Source organism: Cicer arietinum, chromosome 3, assembly GCF_000331145.2.
Source record: "Cicer arietinum cultivar CDC Frontier isolate Library 1 chromosome 3, Cicar.CDCFrontier_v2.0, whole genome shotgun sequence".
Taxonomy (NCBI): domain Eukaryota; kingdom Viridiplantae; phylum Streptophyta; class Magnoliopsida; order Fabales; family Fabaceae; genus Cicer; species Cicer arietinum.
Genome location: NC_021162.2, coordinates 42,183,435 through 42,208,531, shown reverse-complemented (window position 1 = coordinate 42,208,531; position 25,097 = coordinate 42,183,435). Strand labels below are relative to the sequence as shown.

The following is a 25,097-nucleotide window of genomic DNA, read 5'->3' as shown; positions in this document are numbered from 1 at the left end:
CTTAAACTCAGAAAATCTGATTACCATATCACTAAAAACAAGAAAATTTACTAACACCTAATTCACCCCCCCTCTTAGGCGTACTTCTATACTAACAAATATCTTGGAAGAGTAAGAAACAAAATGTAGTTGCAAGATCTAGTGCTGAAGCTAAATACAGGGCTATGGCATTAGTGACATGTGAGCTCATTTGGTTGAAACAATTACTCAAAGAGCTTCAATTTGAAAAGGCAACACAAATGACATTAATTTGTGATAATCTAGCAGCATTGCACGTTGCCTCTAATTCAGTTTTTCATGAGAGGACCAAACATATTGAGGTAAATTGTCACTTTGTAATGGAAAAGATCGAATCAGGCGACATCACCACTAACTTTGTTAATTCTAATGACTAATTGCCAGATGTATTCACTAAACCCCTCAGAGGTCCTCGAATCAGTTATATATGTAACAAGCTTGATGCATATGATTTATCTGCTCCAGCTTGAGGGGGAGTGTTGAAAATATATTTATATTTATTCCATACTATATAAATAGGGATAATATACACTACTAGAAAATTGCATTTTAGATGCCATTTATAGCGTCGACCCCCGATTCCGACGCTATTTAACGTTGGTGTAGTGTCGGTTTAGCCGACGCTAAGTAAAATAAATCACACACTAGTTTATTCATTTAATTTTTTATTTTAATATATAGCGTTGGAGTGACCGAAGCTAGGTTATTTAAATATTTTTTAATATTATTTATAAAATCAGATTGAACCCTACATTTTAGTTGTGTATACATCGTACCCTACGTTTTGAACCCTTATCTCACACTTTGAACCCTAATTGGAGTAACATACATCGTACCCTACACCGTTCCTCATTCCTCTCACTTAGAACACATCACAGATTCTCATTCCTCTCAATGCCGTGAGTATAGCCGCTGAACCTGTGACCCTTTCGAACCCGTCACCGTCACTCTCAGAGTCGTCACCGTCACTCTCAGAGTCGTCACCGTCCCCCTCTCGAACCTGTCACCTTCACTCTCAGAGTCGCCGTTCAGTGTCGCCGTCGCGCTCTCATCTGTGGTCGATTCTCAATGTAAGTGTCGCTATTTCACTCTCAATGTAGTCGTTTAGGTTTTATTGCATTTCAGTTCAGTGTCACCGTCGCGCTCTCATCTGTGGTCGATTCCCTTAAATAATGCTTAAATACACTAAATACTCATATTATATCTACCTCGTTGACCTTTATAAAAAATTGTAAACAAGAGGGAAGATCAGTACAATTTTCTCTTTTTGTTTCTGTATAATCTCACTTGTCATTTATATTCGCAGGATTACAAGTAGTCCGCTCAGAGGACTCATTGGAAGGTAAGCTTATTTTCTTGGCATGTTTTGGGTGAAGTTAACGAATTAATGCTTTGTCTTTTGGGCATCCTTGGCTCTCTTTCATTTTGTAGCCAAGATCGATTTCCTTCAATTAAAGTAGAGCTCTATGTGAAGTTGTATTTATCGTGTACTTAATATTATGTTGAACCCAATCCAGAGAAATATAAGATTAATTGGCTTTATGTGATCTTCACTCTGATCTTATACTTTTTACATGTAGCTGTCTTCTTGGCGGTTTAAGAGAAGAAATATCTATGACTTTTCTGTCCAGAAACACATTGATCGTCTTCTATGAAGATTTAGAAAATTAGTCAGTTTTATACATGATTCTTCTTTTTCTTGGGTACAGAATGCGGCTTCTATGTTAAGCAATAATGAAGAGACGTCTGTAGAACATGATAATTCTCTAAACATTGTTGACACGGCTCAATTCTCTCTTCAGATACTTGATGGCAGTTTCTATTGCCTGAAGACACTTGATGGGGAAGGTGGTATTGTATCAGGAATTTTATCAGCAATATTTGTCATTGAATGGGGGTGCAATATAAGTAAAGCTTTGGATGATTCATTTGATGACAAATCAATGAACAGAATCAAAGCCATGCTATCATTTGGGGAATATGTGTGTGCTTTCCTTAACAAGATAAATGTCCAATTTTTTAAAAGCTTATGCGTAGATAACTGCATGAGGCTGTTGAATATCTTAATTCAGTCAGTCAAGTCTGCGATATTTGTAGAAGATAGACGTGTTAATTACAGAATCACATCATTATGCTGTACACGGGTGCTTGAAGTTCTTGAGCGTGTCTGTGTGGACGAAAATGATGAACAAAATCTTTTGCATCAGCTGCTGAGCAAAGATGAAACGTGGCATGTGTTTGTAGTGCAAAAATTCAGCTCAACAAAGGTATTCATTCATACATTTGGTTATTTGTCTCTATATTTAATCATTTTCTTTTGGTAATATGCACTCTTGTTTTTCATGATATTATGGAAAGTCTGCTGTATTGCTCTATGTTTCTATATATATCGGGATGTCAATTTTGATATTAGTAAGTGAGAGAGCTATGGTAGGCCTTACCAGCAAGACAATCCACATTTTAATGCCTTATCCAATTTTCAGATGGTATGTTACTAATAAAACTAGTCATGACTTGCTTATAGAAAATATGTAGTTCAGATGTGTTAGATGTAGTTGAAGCTCCTGCCTTATATAAAGAAAACAAGGTAGTACTTTTAATCTCCAATTTTTACCGTCTGCAGGCTTCAGGACACCAGAAATTCGTAGCTCTAATTGACAAGTTAATCCAAAAAAATTGGAATAGCTAGAGTTTTTGCTGGGTGTGGAATGCCTAATTCATCTATGCTCGAAAGAAGTCAAGAGATTTGAAAGAATGTTCTTAGGTAATATATTTATGCCATGAATAATAGGAAGGATTAGAAAGAATGTCTTTGGTTATTTTAAGGAAATGGCTCTGTTACCATTTTCACGAGAGACCTGATTCATTTCCGCTCTAATTTCCTTACAAAACCGAATTATGTGAATCCTTCTTTCTTTTATTTATAGCTTCTCTTATCACACCCCAAGCTAACTAACTGACTAGCAAATTAGTTTACTAATAGATTACCTACCAATATGTCCTACATTTTTATGTTTATTTATTCACTTTATTTTTATTGGGGTACAATAGTTTGTTGACTAATAGATTACCTACCAATATGTCCTACAAAACTGACGCTACATATTTTGTTGACTATAGTTTCTTGACTACAAAACCAATATGTCAATAAGTTTGAATCATAATAAAAAAGCTCAGCAGCCGCCTTGTATTATTTTGTATCTATTTTATTTTTTGAAATGGGGTTGTTATTCTAACAATGATATATTTTCGTATCACTTCTTTATCTGTATGGTTTTGTCTTTGATGGTAACACAAATGACTACCTCATGGTAATGGCTTACCCTTGTATCTTGTGCACCAAGAGTAAAATTTCTACTTAACATTTTTATTCCATTCCTTAGTTGTTTCTGTTGGCATGATTCAGTTTTTGTTGTCCCCCAGGTCCATTATATATCCAGCAGAAGCAATAAATACTATTTCTTTTGCAGAGTCTAAAAGCCAGCTTCTTGAAGTGCAGGTATGCCAATATTTTTTCATGCTCACTTCTGTCATAATTCTGTTTCTAAATACCATTGTAGAGTCTAAGGTTGCATGCATATATACAATTTCAAGACCCTACCTCGTGGTAGTCTCCTGCAATGAGCCACCCTTTTAACCTTTTCGGTTAATTTAATGTAGTTTGTTAGTGGTTAATATCGTCTTGTGATTCATAGATTTGCTATCTGAGTTGATTAGAAGAGAAAAACAAGTAAAGATCAAACCAGAACCAGATATTGATGTCTTCATGAAAGTGAGAAAGAAACTAGCTTTGAACCATTTAATGCTATTATTCTTAATATACCATTCATTTAATTCATATAGTTGAGTGTTTAACATTATATGCTTTTAATTCATATAGTTGAGTGTTTAACATTATATGCGTATGTGTGCATCTCATTGACTTTTGATATACCAGGCAGCTGCAGCTGGAGGCCAGGAGGAAAGTCTGATAATAGATTATATGTTGAAGGTAATACTAGAGAATAAGGTTCTTTAGTGCCAAAAAAGAGTTGAATTATTGACGAAAAATTTAGCTACAATAAAATAAAATTTTGCAGATCTTGGGGTTGGATGTATGTAGTGATACTATTGTAGGGGATGGAATGCGGCGAGGTATCTCGGCGGACAAAAGAAGAGAGTTACGACAGGAGAGATGTTGGTTGGAGCAGCAAAAGTTCTATTAATGGATGAAATATCTACTGGCTTGGATAGCTCCACAACTTTTCAAATTGTGAAATCTATCAGACAATCTATTCACATTTTTAGTGGAACTGCAGTTATCTCTTTGTTACAGCCAGCACCAGAGACTTATGAACTTTTTGATGACATCATTATTTTATCTGATGGTCAAATTGTCTACCAAGGACCACTTGAACATGTTCTTGAATTCTTTGAATCTCTTGGTTTCAAATGTCCTGATAGGAAAACTGTTGCTAACTTCCTTCAAGAAGTGAGTCAAAAGTTTTAATTTTTTTATTAACATTGTGTATGTGAGTATCCGTTTGTTACGTTTTTTTAACAAAAAATCGCTTATTTTTTAAGAAATATCACTTTTAGGAATTGCTAATCTGTTTCTTACATTTTTTAAAAAATGAAAATCTGAATCTGCTTAAAATGAGATAATGTTTTGAGTAACTTCTGAAAAAATTATTTTTGATAATTGATTTTTTTTTAAAATTAAGTGTCGCTACATTATAAAAGATTAAAAATAAAAAATTAAATAAATTTGAACTTAGTGTCAGCCACTCCGACGCTACATTATAAATATAGTTGACTTTTATTTTAACTTTAGCGTTGGTCTTTCGACGCTATATATTTTGTTGAATATACTTTGTTGACTTTAGCGTCGGAATCCGACGCAACTGTTCCCCCAACTGACTTGGCAACCGACATTTTTAGCAACGGTTGTTTCAATTTTATAGATAGTGTCGGTGTAGCGTAGGTCTGGCCGACGCTAATATAGTGTCGGATGGTATTTGGCCGACGCTAGTGATTAGCTTCGACCGTTTTAGCCCAGACCCGGCACCGACGCTAAATTGTCATTAGCGTCGGCTTTTGGCCTATTAGTGTCTGTGTTTGGCCTACGCTAAATCCTGTTTTTCTAGTAGTGATATCCTATATTTATTTTTGTATTTATTGCCTTGAGCCTATATAAAACTGATTTCGTTGTGTAGTTCAAACACACGGTTTCACATGTCTCTCATATTCTGTTATTCAACATATCCATAATAAAGGAGTAGGATTTTGATGCAAGCATGCTATTTCTTTCTCTGTAATTTTACATTTATTCTCCATTGTTAACACTTATATAATTTTTGTAATGGATTCTTATTTGATTGTTAGTTTTTATTTTGTTGGTTTCAAGCTCACTATAATCTAAGTCATTTTGTTTTGGCATTATGATTTGTACGGATTTTATGGAATGAATGACATGTTACAGTTCTATTTTAGAACCTATAATCAAGCTGATATTGATGTTCAAATTGTGTTGCTCAATACTGATGTAGGCCCAATCGAAACTGTTGAGGAAATTAAGAATGAAATAATAACACATTTTGAGTTCAAATTCAAAGAACCTGTCAATAAAAGACATCTCCTTGATAATGTGGAGTTCAATACTTTTTCGTTTGCTTCCTGTGCATCTTTAGAAGATCCTTTCTTGGAAGATGACATCAAAGAGGTGATTTGGAATTGTTATGGGAATAAGAGCCTGAGATCAGACGATTTCAATTTCAAATTTTGAAGGAATGCTGGAATATTATCGGGATGGACGCGCAATTGCTTTCATAAATGAGTTTCACAGTACTGCAATTTTGCCAAAGGTCGTGACTGCTGCATTTCTTACTCTCATTCCTAAAACAGATCATCCACGGGAGGTTAGTGAATTTAGACCTATTTGTTTGATAGGTTGTCTCTATAAAATAATTGCGAAGCTCTTCGCAGGGAGATTCAAATAACCATTTGGCCCTTTAATCTCTGTAATCAAACTGGGTTTCTCTCGGGGAGACAAATGTTTGATGGTATTGTTATTGTGAATGAGATTATTTATCTTGCAAAAAGAAGAAATGATCAATGTTTTTTTACTAAAAGTTGATTTTGAAAAAAGATATGACTGTGTGTGTGTTGGGAATATCTGGAATACAAGATGGTCAGGCTGAGTTCGGTAGTAAGTTGATTTCTTGGATTAAGGTGTACATTTTCTCTAGTAGTATGTCTGTTTTAGTCACTCAAAGCCCAATTGAAGAATTTTCTATAGGAAGAGGCCTCAAGCAAGGTGATCCCCTTGCCCTATTTTTGTTCTTGATTGTTTCAGAAGGTCTAATTGGACTGGTTCGATTAATAATTCAGAAAGAAATCTATGTAGAGTTCAAGGTAAATGACATTTTGAAGTTTGACATACTTCAATATGCTGACCATACAATTCTTTTGGGTGAAAGTTGGGAAAATTTGTGGTGCATGAAAACTATTCTTAAAAGCTTTGAAATGGTATCCGAGTTAAAAGTAAACTTCTATAAAAGTAAGTTTTATGGTATCAACCTTGAAGAATGTTTTTTTGGATGTTGCCTCATCATTTATCTCTTGTTGTTCTAACTCAATTCCCTTTAAATTCCTTGGTGTGCCGATGGAGCCAATCTGATACAGTATACAACCTGGTTACTCGTTATTGAAAATGAGGAAAAACCTTTGTTCTTGGAAGAGGAGACATCTATCTGGTGGAGGTAAGGTCAATTTGATCAATTCAGTTTTAGCAGGATTCGTTTATTCTATCTCTCATTTTTAAGGCACCGAAAAACCAAAAAAAGTCAATAATGAGTTGGTTAACATACAACTAAACTTCCAAGGGGTGGAGGCACGAAAATTTATGACAAATCATGTAGGTGACTTTAAAAGTAGTTATAACAAAACTCAAACATTATTAAGGATCAAACGATTCAGATTGATTGATAGTGTAAAAACTATGTACTAATCGTGTATATAAATTAAATTTCTTGTGAAATATGTGATCTGTTGTCACTATAGTATTTTATTAAAATAAACAAATACATCATCAAATGTCTTTTTTACTAGTAAATTTAAAGATCAAATTGACTAAAAAAATATATTTGAGGAGTAATTTAACAAACTAAAGACACATTTAAAGACAAAAATGATTAATAAAGAGACTGATAATTCTTAGAAATTAGAGTTATCTACCATATTTGAATATTAATTTCTTTGTCTTTTGAGTAAAAGTTATTATAATTTTAGCTTTAAATTTAAGATTTATGCTTTTTTAATTTTGATGTCATTTATTGTCTTTTAGAAAAATTAATGTTTGGTGTGTGATTTTGTAGGTAAAAGATTTGAAGAAGTGTCCTAGAATCAAAATGCTACAGGAAATTGCAACAACAAGATGCACAATAGACTGATGAGCCAAACAAGCAAATTGCGTGGGTCGCAGATGTTGGACTTTAGTCCTCTTAATCCTAATTTTGACATAATTAACAAACATACAATGTTCATACATCATATGATAAATCTAACATTTTAACTGAGTAAGATTTCAGGAACAACAACTCAACCCTACATACTTGAGACAATTGCTTGGAACTCAAGAAATCAACAAAAGTTGGAATGGTTACTAAGCAAATCGATTAGGCAATCGACTGGCACAATCAGTGATAAAAATTGTGCAAGTCAGAGGCAACCTGATTTGTATGCTAATCGATTGGCACATCGACTGTGCAGATCACAAAGACTAAAAGCTGATTGAAACAAATCGATTGAGGAATCGATTGGGCAAGTCATAGGGACAATCCATTTACTATGCTAATCGATTGCCAAATCGATTGCGTAAATAATATTTCAAAAGTAACATGACCTGTGACAAACACAATCGATTGGACAATCCATTGTGAGAAATTCAATCATGACAAGTTTGGTATCAATCAATTAGGCAATCGATTGAGCTAAACCAACTGGTAAAGTCTTTTCAGAAAAATACTACCAAATCGATTGGCACTTCGATTAACATGAAATTAGCCAAGTTCCTGTTTTAAACACAATCGATTGGCAAATCGATGGCAACAAAAATTTAAAGTTACAGGGAAGACTCAGTATATGGCCAAATCGATTAAGTGTATTTGTGAATCAATTATGTGACTTAGTGAATCGACTAAGTAATCGATTGGTTTGATTTCATTGTTGGAACAAAACACCTGACATCGATTATGCAATCGATTCATACAAAGTCTGCACATAATTTTTTGAAAAGTATATTAAAAGAATTGATTAGGAAATCGATTAGTTTATATAGTTTCAAGATTCAAGAAAAACAAGACTTGCGATAATCGATTGGCAAATCAATTGAGCCCGTTTTATAACATTAATGGATCGATTGGGAAATCGATTTATATGTTGTTTTTCAGAAACTATATAAAGTGTTTTCAATCTTTTGCTATAATAAAACACTGAAATAACACTGAAGAACACTGAACAACTCTTAAGAACTTTTGATAACACTTTGATATTGCTTTTTCAGATCAAGACCAAAGATTATTCATAATCATTAAGAGAGCTGAAAAAGAATTCTTGAGAGAAAAAGACAATGATCTCACAAACACTCAAATGAACAACCAGATTCTTATGTGAGATACATTGATAGAGATTGAAGACAAACTCTATACTTCTTTTATATCTTTCTGTAAACAAAGTTTTATAAAGAAACAACGGTGCAAAATCCATTGGGAAAAACTAGTAGTTATCTTCTTGGGTGAGAGGCCTCATCAAGAAGAAACTTTGCTGTCATCTTGGAAGAGTTTGGATATAAACTCTGGAATACAGTGGCTGCTTGATAGAATAGAGAGAGAGAGAGTTTTAAGATTGATAGGCTGAGAGAGAGCTGGAACATCTGTAAAACACTCTAGAAGATTCTATTAAAATAAAGGCCGAAATCGTTTATTTTCGGGACTGGACGTAGGTCGTCTGATTGACGACTGAACCAGTATAAAATCGCGGTGCATTACTCTCTAACCCTTACTCTTTATTTCCATCTTACATTGTATGATTGTATGTTCGATCTTGATTGTATGCTAGACGTATTCTGTTTTCAATATTGTTTTAATTTATTAAAGACTGTCATATTCTGTAATAACGAGGTCATAATAATCAACAGCAGATGCGTCCAATATTTATTCAAAGATCATGAAATACCCTCAGTATTAAAAGGAAGGGCAACTGGACCACTTTTTTATTTATTAGGCCAAAAAGATACCTTTTGAGCTAAACGACAAAAGTGTAGGTGCAAGGAAGAGAGAGAAAGTCAATTGTCCTATAAACGGGAGACAAACATTGAATTAACGGCATAACGAATCAAACCTAAAAATTAGAACCCTAGTCACGATTTTCATTTGCTATCGCCATCCACCATTAAAGCTTTTTGTATGAAAGATTGTAGCTCAAAGAAGAAAACTTGCAAACAAGTTGAAGGAGGAGCTATCATAGCTACCGCATAAAGCTTGTGTTTTCATAGTTGATTCTTCATTTATGTAATTATTTAAGTTATAATGTTATATCAATTGTTTTATATTATTTCCATGTTCGAACAAAAGCTTATTATGAGTTAAACTTCTTTAAATTAAGGATTTATGAAGTATTAAATGATGTTTATGGTTCAATATGTTTATAGCATGTTTGTATTATTTATTCAAGCTGATTTAATGTTTTCTTTTAATTGGAATCTGATCATTTTAGATTTATTGCTAGTTTTTGAAATTAAAAAAAAAATTATTTGATTAATATGGATTATATTGAAGGGAATTCAAATAAATCAATTGAATTTGAATTTCCCTTGTCCAAACATACTCTACCTTTTTTTTTTCAAAAAAACAGAAATTAAAATGCTTAACTAAAGAAATGAGGTACATTAAAGAGAGAAAAACTGATGTCAAAACTTAAGAAAAGGAAACGATGACCGGAGGCGGTAGCGAGTTGCTCAAAACACAAAAACAATTGGTTCAACAGAAAAGTTGTTGAAGTAATAAATAAATTTGCCTGAAATATGTGTTATTTTTCTAAATTTACTCTACAACTAATGATATATTAAGAGGAAAAAACTTTTACGTTTTCTAATGATAGACTAAATAGATGTATTTTAATAGAGAAATTATTTATGTATATTGAACTTCGTGAAGTGTCTTGTATTAAGGAACAAAGAAAAGGGTAAAAAAGGTTTTATAATTAAGAACAAACAAAATAGATTATTATGAATTTATATGCCGAATGAAAACTTTCTACTAGTCTTACTATTTAATGTATGTATGTTCGTATATAATAAGAGGAATAAAATATCTAATAAAATAAATTAAACCAAAACAGAAGAATCTATATTAAGATTATTTGAGATCGATTTCGAGCATTTTATTTATCACATATTACTTTATTAGCAATTCTCTACTTTCATTTGTTTGTTTATAAATGCTTTGATTTAAATTTAATATAGTGACTCTCATCATGATAGGTCATCTATACAATTTAATTGATTCAATTAAATTCTTCACAAATTTGAAATAGGTAACGTTGTTATTGTTGAGACAAAATCTCTCTCAAATATTTTAATGATAACAAAATTGTTTCAAAGATTCTCATTACGTGTGTTATCTAACTTGTGTTTTTGAGTGTATCCATTTTAGAAAAATGGTCTTCACCTTCTTGACCAGATGAAATGTTTTATCACTTATTAATATGTCCTCTACGATAGAGGATAAACAAAGAAGATGATCAAATTATGACCCCTATAACAGAGGATAAACAATAACGAAGAAATGAATAATTGATCTCCACTTTGTCAAAGGATAAACAACGCAAAAGAGATGATGAATTTTTGTTGTCTATTCATCATCACACAATGAGTAAAAGTAACAAAGTACAAAAAGTGATGTCATTGACTCATAAGGGAAGACACTTTAGTTGTTGGGAAAGAAAAGTCAAAAAGCACAAGTCGCATCAGAATTAATGGAAGCTTCATACTCCTATTCGAGGATCGGCTAAAACACTCATCTTCTCACCATTCTTCTAACAAGGACAGCTGAAGGGCATATTTGCATTTCCAAATAAAGACCATGAGCAATCATCTAAGTATCTAACGAATATTTTGTGCTTCTCCTTATATTTGAACGACCATCACTTCTATAAATTCAAATGATCTCATCTTCATTACACACAACAAACATCATAAAAGCAAGAGATAGAAGTTGTATAAAGCAATCTCATCCTCATCATATTTTTTTATTAATCTTAATTATATCTTTAATATCATCCTTTTAGAAAATATATCATAGTGCAATAATCCACTCTTATCAATTTTCTCAAACAACCTGTATATCCTCAAGTTAATATTAACTTGCGGATAGTTGTGTAAGCGTTGTAAAACAAAAAGAAAAATTTTAAGTTTAAATATATTTTTGCTCTCTATAAATATAAAAATTTTTAATTTTAGTATCTGTAAAAAATTTTGTTTTGATTTCATCCTTGTAATATCAAAAAAACTTTTTTTGATCCTAAACGTTAAGTAAACGTTACAAAAAATGTTAATTGACAAAGGAAAATATGGACCAAATGTTTGAATATATTTTTGATCCCTGTAAATATAACAGTTTTCAGTTTTAGTCCCTGAAAAATATTTGTTTGAATTTCATCCTTGCAATATCCAAAAAATTTATTAACACGTCACAAAAAACAATTTGTATACTTATTTTATTTGAAATAAATATACAAACTATTTTTATTTAAAATTTAAATATTGTTTCGGTTAAATTTATTTAGAATAATTATTTAAATTTTTATTCCCATTTGTAAGACCTTTAATTTTTAAATCCCAAATTATACTATTTAAGGGTATTTTGTGTTGAATTTCTTAGGCTTCTAGCCCAGTTTTTGGTATTTAGTGAGTTAAATGCCAAAAATATATTTTTGGAAATTGGATTAAAATTAATTGTTGGAGAATAATTTATTTACTTTACGAAGAATTTAATACCGGACAATTTTGTTAAAAATATCCCTAGTTGCAAAAACTTTTATCTGTCAATTGAGTTGTTTCAAATGGTTTGAGAGGTTATGGTGAAATTATAATTTTGATAAATATCTAGATATTTTTAGATATTTGTTAAGTTATTAATATATATATATATATATATCTAAAAACCACCAAACACAAACCCCAACTTTTCTTCTAGATCTAAGCTTCGTTTCGAGAAGAGATACAAGGGAAAGTTGCTCACCTCCACGCTACGGTGCTAGTGAACAAACTTTGGAAGCTACGTTGCGAACAGAGATTTTACCGGAATTAATTATGGTATCGTAATCGCGTGTTAGAACTATCGTTAAGGTATAAGCTCCTTCCAAACTTTTAGTTTGCATTTAGGGACTTACTTGTGGTTGTGTGGAAAATAAATTTGTTGGGTTTGAAGTGTAGATTCGGAGAAAATGAATTTAATTCTTTTACGGGTGAAATTTTTGAGTTGGGTTTTTGGTGATATTGATGAGTGTTTGGTGGAAAATGAATTTAACTCATTTATGTGTGGTTTTGAGGAAATGAAATTTGATATGTTTGAGTGGTGGGTTGTGATGATTTGTGGTTGTCGTGTTTGACGTGTTCATAGTTAATATTATAAATTTTGAGATGTGTTTGTGTGGATTTTGTGGAAAAATGAATTGATGTGATTTGGTGTGAATTGTGGATTGAATTTTAGAATATGTCTGAGTATGCTCTGTGTGGAATTTGAAAATCATTAGAGTTAAATGAGTATTAAAAGGGGGAATCTTTTAATATTTGCGTTTACTTAATGATTGTTGTGAAAATCGTTAGAGTTAAATGAGTATTAAAAATGGAGAATCTTTTAATATCTGCATTTACTTAATGATTGTCGTGGATAAAGTCAGAGTATGCTCATGCATTTCATAGTACATGGCGACCGGATGGGCCATGGTGATAGTGGTGATCGGATGGGCCACGAGATGATTTCATGTGATTTGTTGGTTCATCTTATCCTTGCGGGAATTGTCGCGTTGTGTAAGGTCTGCGATAGACTGCACATTTTTGGTAAATCGTGCTGACCCGTGATAGGTGGCACCTCGGTAAATAGTACTTCACCCGTGATAGGTGGTACGTTTATGATTTACGCTTTTTAGTAAATCGTGCTGACCCGTGATAGGTGGCACCTCGGTAAACGATACGGGCCCGTGATAGGCAGTACGTTTATGGTTTACGCTTTTTAGTAAATCGTGCAGACCCGTGATAGGTGGCACCTTGGTAATTGGTACTTTGGCCTGCGATAGGCGGTACAATTATGATTTACGGCCCTTCGAGGAGGGTTTTGGTTTGGAATTCCGAGTCCATGCATTTTGGCATATACGCATTGCATTAGGGTGCTTGGCACGCGAGTCGTGTTTGATTCAAGATTATGATTGAGTGTTTGAACTCAAGTTGTCATGGTGATTGTGTTATAATTGCCAAGTTTGGATGTTGTGGAATTGTGTGTAAGTGTGATTGATTGCAAAACCTTTTCAAAATTCAAGTTGTCGTGGCGATTGTGTTATAACTGCTAAGTGTGGTTGTTTGGATTTGTGTGTAAGTGTTGATTGATTTCAAAACCCTTTTAAAAGCTGAATTTTGCTATTTTTCTGCTGTTGTCTGATGTGTATTCGAATACACAAGGTTGTATTCAAATACAGACATGTTGTTTTTGCTGCTGACTTATGTGTAGTCGAATACAGACATGTTGTTTTTGCCGCTGACTGCTGAAACAGCCTTGTATTCGAATACAGAGATGCTGTATTCAAATACAATAGTGCAGTTTTGTTAAAAACTTCATTTTTCAACTTTGATTATGCATGTTTAACATATGGAAACCCTTTCAAGGTGCATGCTAAGTTGAAAGGCCATTTTATGCATTTGAAATTTAAATGTTATGTGTTATTTGTTAATTTCGGTTGGTGACCCTTTACAACTATTGTGGAAATCTGGGCTTTACCCTCAAATGAGAACCAAGATCTTCCCACCGGTTAGTATCCTATAGATGGGAAGGTAGTTGGACACACCTGACTGGAGCTATGTCAGGAGGATCTTGTGGGGCGCGTGGAGATCACCCGTGTTGTATAGTTTTTGTAGTATGATCAGATTAGACGGTTGTATAGGGATTAGAGGTCTTTCTTTTGTGGATGTATTTACTGTATGTTGGAAGACTGTACCTATACAAATATTGTCAGCTAGACTTTTATTTTGATGAGTCCATGTACCACTTTTTAATGTGACGTTGGAAAGTTAAGATTCTTGGGCAATGCTATTGTACAAGTGTCTGCCAAGAATACCTCAGGGGTATGAGCTATGTCTGATAGGTCTCATAGCCCGGTGCATTTTGCTGTTTTAAATACTTTGGATTTTTATTTCAAACTATTTCCGCTGCTTGTAAATATTGTTGACTTTTGTCGTTGTGTTACGACTTAAATAGTTATCCAAAAGTATTTCCTTCCTTATTTCTTTGATTTTATGAATTTGTTTGGAAAAAATATATATACACTCGCATTGTTACAAATAGGGTGTTACACCATTGGAGTTTGTATACTTTTTTTATTAGAAATAAGTATACAAATTATTTTTATTTGTTATTTAAATATAGTTTCGGTTAAATTTATTTATAATAATTATTCAAATTTGTATTTCCATTGGAGATTTTAACTTATATTATTAGAAATAAGTATACAAATTATTTTTATTTGTTATTTAAATATTGTTTCAGTTAAATTTATTTAAAATAATTATTTAAATTTGTATTCCCATTGGAATTTGTATACTTATTTTATTAGAAATAAATATAAAAATTATTTTTGTTTGTGATTTAAATATTGTTTCGGTTAAATTTGTTTAGAATAATTATTTAGATTTGTATTCTACGTTTTCCTTTATTTGTTTGCTCATATTTTTGTAATGTCTATTTGATGTTAAGGACCATAAATAAATTTTTTGGATATTAGAGGGATGAAATCTAAACAAATAATTTTCAGGGACTAAAACTGAAAATTGTTATATTTACAGAAACTAAAAACATATTTAAATGTTTGGTCCACGTTTCCCTTTGTCAATTAACGCTTTTTGTAACGTCCACTTGACGTTACGAACCAAAAATAAATTTTTGAATATTTCAGGGATGAAAACCAAACAAAATATTTTACATGGACTAAAACTAAAAACTGTTATATTAACGACCAAAAACATATTTAAGCCAAAATTGTATATGTAAACCTGGTGAAGCTAAAAAAATACATAGTGAAAATCCTTTCAAGAGGATGAGCATTTTTGAGCCACAATGAAAAATTCACAAGTAAGTAACGACTGAACGTAATCTATTTTGGGTTTGTCCTTCTCTATACTATTTTCTCTTTATTTTGTCTAACTTCAATTCAATTCTAAACTTATATCCTCTAACATTCATGTATTATCCTCGATCACATAGAGGATACAATTTTAAAAGAAAAAGAAAATTAAGAAAAGTACAATATCTCTATTCAACCCCCTTCTAGTGATATTTTAGCTACTTCAACTATTTATAACAATCAATAATAAAATTATTTTGCATTTGTTATGAATTGATTACTTGTTAATTTTTTTTTCTTCCAACTGCCAACAATCACATTTACAAATATAAATATAATTATGTAAATAATTTAAATAAAATTGAATCCTAAACAAATTATTGTACACCTAAAATATGAATTGAATCCTAAACACACGCATTAATAAGTTTCCTAAGTTTACGCATTAATAAGTTTCCTAAGTTTACGCATTATATATTATGCAGATTTTTTGTTTTGTAAATTCATATATATTCACACTATAAAATAGTCCATATTCAAAGTTCCTCTCGAGATTTTTAACTTCTTGATTTAACCAAATATTTTTAAAATGTAGATGAAGCATGAGAATTAATTCACAAGTAAATAAAAAAATTATGATAAATCAAAGCATGAACAAAATTTGCAATTATAAATTGATCTCTATAAATGGAGGAAAATTACCAATAATATTACTTGCCAAATTCCTCATACTCTCTGAAATTTTTGTTATTATTGATTTGACTTAATCCTAGTTTTAATTCTCTTATTTTCATCAATCCACAAAATTAGTTATTTTATTTTAAATGACGTGACATATGATATGATGTTGTGGAATAATTAATATATATGAAATCATCATAAAATTCTATAAAAACTTTAGTTTTAATTTCAAAAATTATTTGTTTTCATAATTTAATTAATAACACATGAATAATTAATGCATGTAAATAGTTCTATATAATGAATTCTATGCCACGACATTTATGACTAATCAATTTTAGTTATGTATTGGTTTTTAATATTAATGAAAAAATATTATATATTTATGTTTTTCCTTTTTGCTTTCTTTTGTAATTAGTTCTTTAAATTTGTGTTGATACATTATTATAACCATCTTTTGATAAATTTGTATTTATTTAGTTTATAATTTTGTTGGTAGATATTATTTTTTATGAGGTATTTTTGACAAAAGCCACAAATATTAATCTAAACTATAATATATAAATTATAAGACATGTAGTTGAATATTTTAAAGGTTGATAATGATACTTGATACCTATAATCTACATGTAGTTAAATTATTTTGTATAAAATCTGTTTCACGTTTTATCAATCAATAATAATATTCTAAAACCTATAATCTATATGTTTATATATAGAATTAATAAAGTTATAACAATTTATTTATTTATTTTTCAAAAATTATTTATTTTGGAAAATTCTATCTCGGTGCATGGAGCAAGTCACTTGAATTGCACTATATCAAATAAATCACTACAAACAGCAAACTACTATAAATATTGATATTATACATGAATTTATGCAAAATACTCTATCCGGCTCACGATAATATTTGTTAGATTTGACCATTTCATTCAAATTAAGAAAACATGATAAATGCATAAAGAGAACAATGATTTTACTAATTCATCTTTATCATCTATTAGTATATTCTCATTACAGTAAATATAAAGTGGAGAATAATAACTTGAGAGTAATGTAAATTGTATTAATTAGCGTGTATTGTTAGATAAAAATAATTAATTTTGCAATGAAAACCAAAAGTGATAATTTTTTTGGGAGAAATATTTTTTACAAATGCGACAATTATTTTGAAAGGGATAAAATATTTTTGCTTTAAAATTTAGTTATGATTAACTCAATTTTTTAAAATTGTAATTTGATTCTATTGATATTTGTATAAATTATTATAATATTACATAAATATGAATGTTTTATCATAAAAAAGTGCATGTCACTTGAATATGTATTTTAATAAGAGATTATAAATTTAATCACACCATATTAAAAAAAATATATACATTTTTAGGCATATACACCCTTAAATATAGTCATATCATCATATTGAAAAAAAACAAACTTTTTTATTGCACTTACACCTCTTAGATATGTTTATTATTTTGTATATTTACATGAAAAAATATAAAGTTCTCCAATATAAAACAAAATAATATGTATTTTTGTGAGTGAATACTATCCCGTGCTTGGTACGGGTGAATTACCAATCACTACGCGAAAAAACAGATTTTACAGCGCTTTTTTTAAGCCATTTACAACGCTTTTTCAAAAAAATAAGCGCTGTGGAAACGAGCGCTGTAAATGATACAACAGCGCTTTTAAAAAAGCGCTATAAAACATGTAATTACAACGAGCGCTTGTTATGCACCTTTTACAGCGCTTCTTCACAAAAAGCGCTGTAATATGCACCCCATTATATGAGTTATGGGTGTGCATTTTACAGCGCTTTCTCACGAAAGCGCTGTAAAAGGTGCACCATTAAAGCGCTTTAGAACAACATTTTACAGCGCTTTTTCGAGAAAGCGCTGTAATATGCCCACTCGTATATGAGTTATGGGTGTGCATTTTACAGCGCTTTCTCACGAAAGCGCTGTAAAAGGTGCACCATTAAAGCGCTTTAGAACAACATTTTACAGCGCTTTTTCGAGAAAGCGCTGTAATATGCCCACTCGTATATGAGTTATGGGTGTGCATTTTACAGCGCTTTCTCACGAAAGCGCTGTAAAAGGTGCACCATTAAAGCGCTTTAGAACAACATTTTACAGCGCTTTTTCGAGAAAGCGCTGTAATATGCCCACTCGTATATGAGTTATGGGTGTGCATTTTACAGCGCTTTCTCACGAAAGCGCTGTAAAAGGTGCACCATTAAAGCGCTTTAGAACAACATTTTACAGCGCTTTTTTTAAAAAGCGCTGTCTTTTATCTTTGTATCCAAAATTATTTTTGATCCAAAATCACTTCACAATCAGTAGAACAGAACGTATTACAGACAATCAGTAGAACAGAACATATTATAGACAATTAGTTCACACAATCAGTAGAACATAAATCAGAACTCTGTAACTTTATTAACATATATGTAACTCTGTAATTTACAACCTAAGTAACTACATTCAGATACATATATACAACCTAATTTACAACCTAATTACCTACATTCAGATCCATTATATAATAACTAACAGATCCATTATATGCATATATTGTGTCCTATGATCATTTACATATAATAACTAACAGAATATACATTATATGCACTAGCTACCATATAATATTCAGATCCCTTGCCCAGCAGCAAGCTATTTCCCAGAAAATCAAATAATTTTCATGTCAAGCACGTACTGACACCATTCTTCCTTTAATTCCATCAGATCTTCCTCAGAATATGATGGACTGGAATTGGCAAAGTACTGCAATATAAAAATTGAACATATTATATTAAGTTAGTATCAAATATATAGATAATTTATATATGAAAATCATATAATGCAAATACCGTACCGTTTCTGGGATAATAGTTTTATTCTTCTCAACAATCTCCTTCATGAATCTCAATATGTAGTACCCACAGTCGATGTTATTTGTTTGACGAGGGCACTTTATTGAGATCCATGTAATGTTATTAGACTTCTGCTTCGACACTTTAGCACCTCTTTGAGCTCGATAAACTTTTAAGGCACTATCGAATGAATAAATGTGATTATTAGAGCATGAACAAACACATTATATATATATATATATATATATATAAAACATATCTACAATGTAGTGTTTTACATTGTCTGGATCGAGTTTGAACATCGACATCTTATGCGGAGACAAGAATGAGTATTTATTTGACAGTTTCCTCGTGCACACGACCTTCTCGTACAAAAACCTTCAATGAAAATTTTAAACTAGATTAATTACCAATACATTTAATTAATTACAAATAAATGCAATTAAAAGTATTTTTTACCTTATGTACAAGCTGATTACAGTAACACTCAGCTCCTTATGTTCGAGAAGATCGTACATTTGCTCCTTTTCGAGGTATTCAATATACTCATCTCCAAAGATGTCTTGATTCATTTGTACAATGGGCGAATCGTTGCTGCTGCCCATGTTCCTTTTTATTTGGATGTCAAGACACGCCCCGTATTTACCAAGGCGTGGCTGACTTTTATTAGGAGCAGCAGCAGCAGCGACCGATTTTCCCCGATCCAGATTTTTTGTTGCTGCAAGTTTTGCAGCTTTATTACCCTCCAGCCTTTGTAGTTTGGCAGCCCTATTAACCTCCAATTTTTGAGGTCTGCTGCCTTTTTTTGGCTGTAGGGGTGGTTTATTTATTTGGACCTACAAAAATGAGGTAAAATGTTAGTTTATTGAATCTGAAAAAATAAAAAACCTTAGGCAATAAATGTGACAAACCTTTTCGGGAGATGTAACTGATTTGTCCTTGGGAATCTTTTTTTCGAGGGCAACAAGGTGTGTGGGCCATGCCACGTAACTGCCAATAGCGTCGCTTAAGAACTTCATATCTCCATCGTTGTCCGGTATGGGCAACGGTGCAGTTGGTTCGAAAGCAACCGTAGGCGATACTTTGACATGGCCCGCGGGGATCGGAATATTGTGCAATACTTCTCCCGAAGTATTGTGCAATATTCCTTTTCCCACCTTCCGTTGAGTCGGCGAGGACAAGTATAGGACACATGTAGTGACACCCTACATCAATAGTTAAAACATAAGTACAGTTAATATATAAGTTTGTTTAATACATAAGTAATTACATAAGCAAGTAAGTAGTAAGTAATTAATTACCTCGGGAATACTCTTCAAACCGACGTTGCAACTCCCGGTTTCACTCTCCATTTGTATTTCAGGTTGGAGCTGAACCGGAAGTTGCTTGTCTTTATTCGTATTCACCAAGAGTGCCACTTGCTCCGATAAGATTCTGAGCTTCTCTAATACTTCCTCGTTGGAAGGTTTTTGGCGCTTCTCTTGAGGAAAAAAGCTTTTGGGAGTTACGCCAAATCCTTTCCCCCTCACTCGACCGGAATACTCAGGGACATTAAACACTTTCCCAAGAATGTCCCTGCACGTATCCTTGTTGCCCTCTTGAGTTTCAGAACTTTGTTCAATAGTTTCCTAAAATACATGTAACATTAAAAAGATAAGTTCAATAGCATTTTTAAAATACAATATTAAAAAATATTAAAGTGATAATATACTTACACAAAGTTCTACAACTTTCTTGACATTTTCATTATCAACCACTCCTTCTTTGTTAACACGCGCTTCCTTCCATAAGATATGACGACCCAAGGGTTGATCGGCTTGGGTGTCTTTTCTCTATTCGTTAAAATCATAAACAAAATAATACAAATTAGTTACACACTATAGTTTATAATACAAATTACAAGTGATGTTTAATTACTTACAATTTTTTGTTCAAGGCGTGCATATCCCATACGTGATTTCTTGTATGGGTGTTTTGGGTTGCTTGCCCGTTCGCGATTTGCCGTACTAATATTCTATATAAAAAAAAAATTGCAATTGTGTAAAAATTTAAAATACGCTACGAATATGAATAATAAAACACAAATGCTAATAAATTAATAACTTACGACAAACGCCGGGTCAGAACGTTTGGAAACAAATGCACTCCATTCATCCTTTGATATATAATGTTGATATATCTTTGGAGGTTCAGCATTTGTGTTTCCTTCTCTATCTTTTAGATAGAAATTTGAGAGATGGGATCTAAATCCACGATGGATTTTCCCAGCAACTCTCAAAACATATGACTTTCGTTCCTCATCAAGAACAAAAGTGGTCTGCAATGAAAACAATTATAAGTAATGTATTTTACAGAAAAAAAATTATAAATGACAAAAGAGTAGATCAAAATATTTACTTGAATGTCATTCCAGATGATATCTTTGGCATCCTTCAACGCCTTATCTCTCCAGTTGTCTATTGTTATTGGGACATTTTGACGAACAACAGCCCCAATGTAGCTTACAAACATGGAGCTGTTGGGGTCAACTGGCTGACCACTCTCGTTCCAGCCAACCTAATAAACTCATATAGTAAGTACATGCCCTAAACCCTAAAAAAAGATAAAAAAACACACAGCAAACAGAGTATATATAGTATACCTCAAATTTAATGCCACTGCTCCGTGCTTTAATCACCCTTTGCATGATAGTTGCACCACGTTTGACTTCTTTTTCGTAAGTCTTAGAGGTGCCAACTTCTTCATTTTGAACTTCTAAATCTTTGTTTGTATCCATTTAACTACAACAAGTTCAACATGCACTTTAGTATAACATCAACAAGCTCAACATGCATCATGCATTATTATAAACAAACTCAACATGTATCAGTATATCTTAAAAAAGCTCAACATGCATTTTAATGATTACAAAAAATTTATAACATCAATACCTGAATAATGGTTCGAAGAAAGATGAAATGTAAAGAAAAGAGGGAACGCAGAAAGTTCACAGAAATATGGTTCAAAGAAATAGGATATTGAAGAAATACGTAATGAGGGTTACGTATTTCAATGAAAATATATTGTGTGAAATGGGAGAGATGATCTTGGATGGAAATAAGGTTCGAAATGAAGGAGATGATCGTGGAAATAAGGTTCGTAAAGGACGGGATGATAGGGTTTGCAAAAGAAGAGAAGAAATGAAGGTTGAGATGAAGGTTACGTAATGAAGAGGAAACTGAAGAGGTAACTGTTATATATACGTAACCCTTTTACAGCGCTTTTTATAAGCCTTTTACAGCGCTTATTTTGTAAAGCGCTCTAAAAGGCTTCTTTAGTTAAATTTTTAAAAGGCTCTTTTACAGCGCTTTTTTCAAATAAGCGCTGTAAAAGACCTCCGTGTGTTATTATGTTATTTGAATGCCTTTTACAGCGCTTTTACACATAAGCGCTCTAAAAGGCTTCTTTAGTTAAATTTTTAAAAGGCTCTTTTACAGCGCTTTTTTCAAATAAGCGCTGTAAAAGACCTCCGTGTGTTATTATGTTATATGAATGCCTTTTACAGCGCTTTCACACATAAGCGCTCTAAAAGGCTTCTTTAGTTAAATTTTTAAAAGGCTCTTTTACAGCGCTTTTTTCAAATAAGCGCTGTAAAAGACCTCCGTGTGTTATTATGTTATATGAATGCCTTTTACAGCGCTTTCACACATAAGCGCTCTAAAAGGCTTCTTTAGTTAAATTTTTAAAAGGCTCTTTTACAGCGCTTTTTTCAAATAAGCGCTGTAAAAGACCTCCGTGTGTTATTATGTTATTTGAATGCCTTTTACAGCGCTTTTACACATAAGCGCTCTAAAATGTCTCTTTATGTTAATTTTAAGAGGCTCTTTTACAGCGCTTTTCCCAAATAAGCGCTGTAAAAGACCTCCGTGTGTTATTATGTTATATGAATGTTTTTTAAAGCCTTTTACAGCGCTTTTCCACATAAGCGCTCTAAAATGTCTCTTTATGTTAATTTTAAAAGGCTCTTTTACAGCGCTTTTTCCAAATAAGCGCTGTAAAAGGCCTTATTGTTTTTGTGTTTTGTTATGTTATGTTATTTTTTAAACAAGCTCAACATGCATGCAAAACCCACATAGTAGTAACTGGTCACCACAAAAATCCCTTCCTCTTCACCAAACTCTTCTCCTTTTATGCATCTTCTTCACAAACATCAAAGCTTACTCTTTCACAATTCAATCTCCACCTCAACACCCTTTTTATCTCTTTACATTCTCTTTCCTTCTTAAATCGAAACTTAATTGGTATTCAGGATCATTGCCATGTTGCGAAAAATGGGTTTGTGTCTGGTGTTTTTGGGGATTCCCATGATGCGTACAAGGTGTTTGAAGAAATGGGTTTGTGTCTGATGTTTTTTGAATCCCATGATGCGTACAAGGTGTTTGAAGAAATGGGTTTGTGTCTGATGTTTTTTGAATCCCATGATGCGTACAAGGTGTTTGAAGAAATGGGTTTGTGTCTGATGTTTTTTGAATCCCATGATGCGTACAAGGTGTTTGAAGAAATTAGGTGTCTGATGAATATTATTTTTAAAGCCATTTTACAGCGCTTTGGCAAACAAGCGCTGTAAAATGTCTTTTTTACTCACTTTCAAAAGAGTCGTTTACAGCGCTTTGTGTGAAAAGCGCTGTAAAAGGTATAAAACACTCATTATTTTATTTTTAAAAGGATCTTTTACAGCGCTTTTTAAGATAAGCGCTGTAAAATGTCTCTTTATTTTATTTTTGTGTTTGGTTTATTTGGGTTGGGATGACATTAAAAACATTTTTATCATTGTTTATTGGATTAAAAATATTGTTATCATTGTCTTTATCACAATACTTTAGGAGATGATGAATTATTAGAAATGAGTATTCTGAAGAATCTATATATATATATGCACTGAGCAAAAGAGAATCTCTCTATTCAGTTCAGTTCAGTTCATGTAAATTACTAATTTATATTCAGTTCAGTTCATGTAAATCAAGCTAAATATAAAACACTCATTGTTACATGAACTTGGTATAAAACACTCAAATCAAGCTAAATATAAGCAGAAAATAAATTAATCAGAAAATAAATTAATCAGAACTTAGTATAAAACACTCAATTCAGATTACATGCATATTTACAATAACACAGTTCAGATTACATGCATAGCTTATATAAAACAATTAAACATATACATTAAGATGCCCTTCTTCTTTTCCTGGTGACATTCACATTTGTTTGTCCATTTACAATACGAAACGATGGATTAATCCAAATTCCCTCATCATGATCATCTCTAAGATATAAACCATCATCAGTTGAATCAATTTCATGTGGTTGTTGTGATGTTGCAAATAAAAGATCATTACCAACATCTTCATCATTATTGTTATCATCACTTATTTTATTGGTCGATAGGACAACAAACCATTTATCATCAACAGGATTAGTGACATAAAACACTTGTTGAGCTTGCGACGCTAAAATAAAAGGCTCGTCTTTGTATCCCACCCTATTAAAATCGACAAGCAAGAATCCTGACTCATCAATCCGAACGCCATTATTATTATCGACCCACTTGCAGCCAAATATGGGAACACGAAACATTGTGTAGTCTAACTCCCATATGCGCTCGATAACCCCAAAATATGATAGATTTGCATATATTGGGTTTTTGTCTTTTGCACTTGAGACATGCATCGCTTCAGCTACGAGAGTGACTCCACTATTTTGCATAGTGGTCTGATCATCTTGTTCTTTGGTATAAAATGTGTAGCCGTTAATAACATAACCAGTGTATTTAATTTAATTATAAAATTTATATAAAATATTTCACATAATTTATGTAAATTTATTATCTTTAGTATTTGTAAATTTAAATTTTAGAAAAATATTTTTAACATTATAATAAAAAATCATAAATACAAATATTATTTTTTTCAATTGTTAATGTTGGTAATAATTTAACTTTTTAATGTTATTTGTATTATATATTTTTATTGACTTAATTTGATAATAATTTTATTTTAATATATATAATTTTTAAAATTAAAATTGAATTTTTATTATATGGTTTTATTTATAATTATAATATTTTTTAAATTTTATAATTTATATATAAATAATTGTTTTTCTACTTCACTTA

General features: G+C 31.9%; 1 protein-coding gene across 1 annotated transcript in view; it reads left to right on the top strand.

Moving 5' to 3' along the window:
* Nucleotides 1-7,595, top strand: part of LOC113784405 (uncharacterized) — a 10,159-nt gene extending 2,564 nt beyond the window's left edge. The window contains exons 3-10 of the mRNA XM_027330565.2: nt 885-1,088; nt 1,728-2,285; nt 2,642-2,782; nt 3,442-3,517; nt 3,956-4,009; nt 4,098-4,489; nt 5,547-6,758; nt 7,374-7,595. Coding sequence (XP_027186366.1) covers nt 885-1,088; nt 1,728-2,285; nt 2,642-2,707 — 828 coding nt within the window. The 3' untranslated portion in view covers nt 2,708-2,782; nt 3,442-3,517; nt 3,956-4,009; ... (1 more) ...; nt 5,547-6,758; nt 7,374-7,595. The remainder of the gene's footprint in view (nt 1-884; nt 1,089-1,727; nt 2,286-2,641; nt 2,783-3,441; nt 3,518-3,955; nt 4,010-4,097; nt 4,490-5,546; nt 6,759-7,373) is intronic.
* Nucleotides 7,596-25,097: the final 17,502 nt, after the last annotated feature.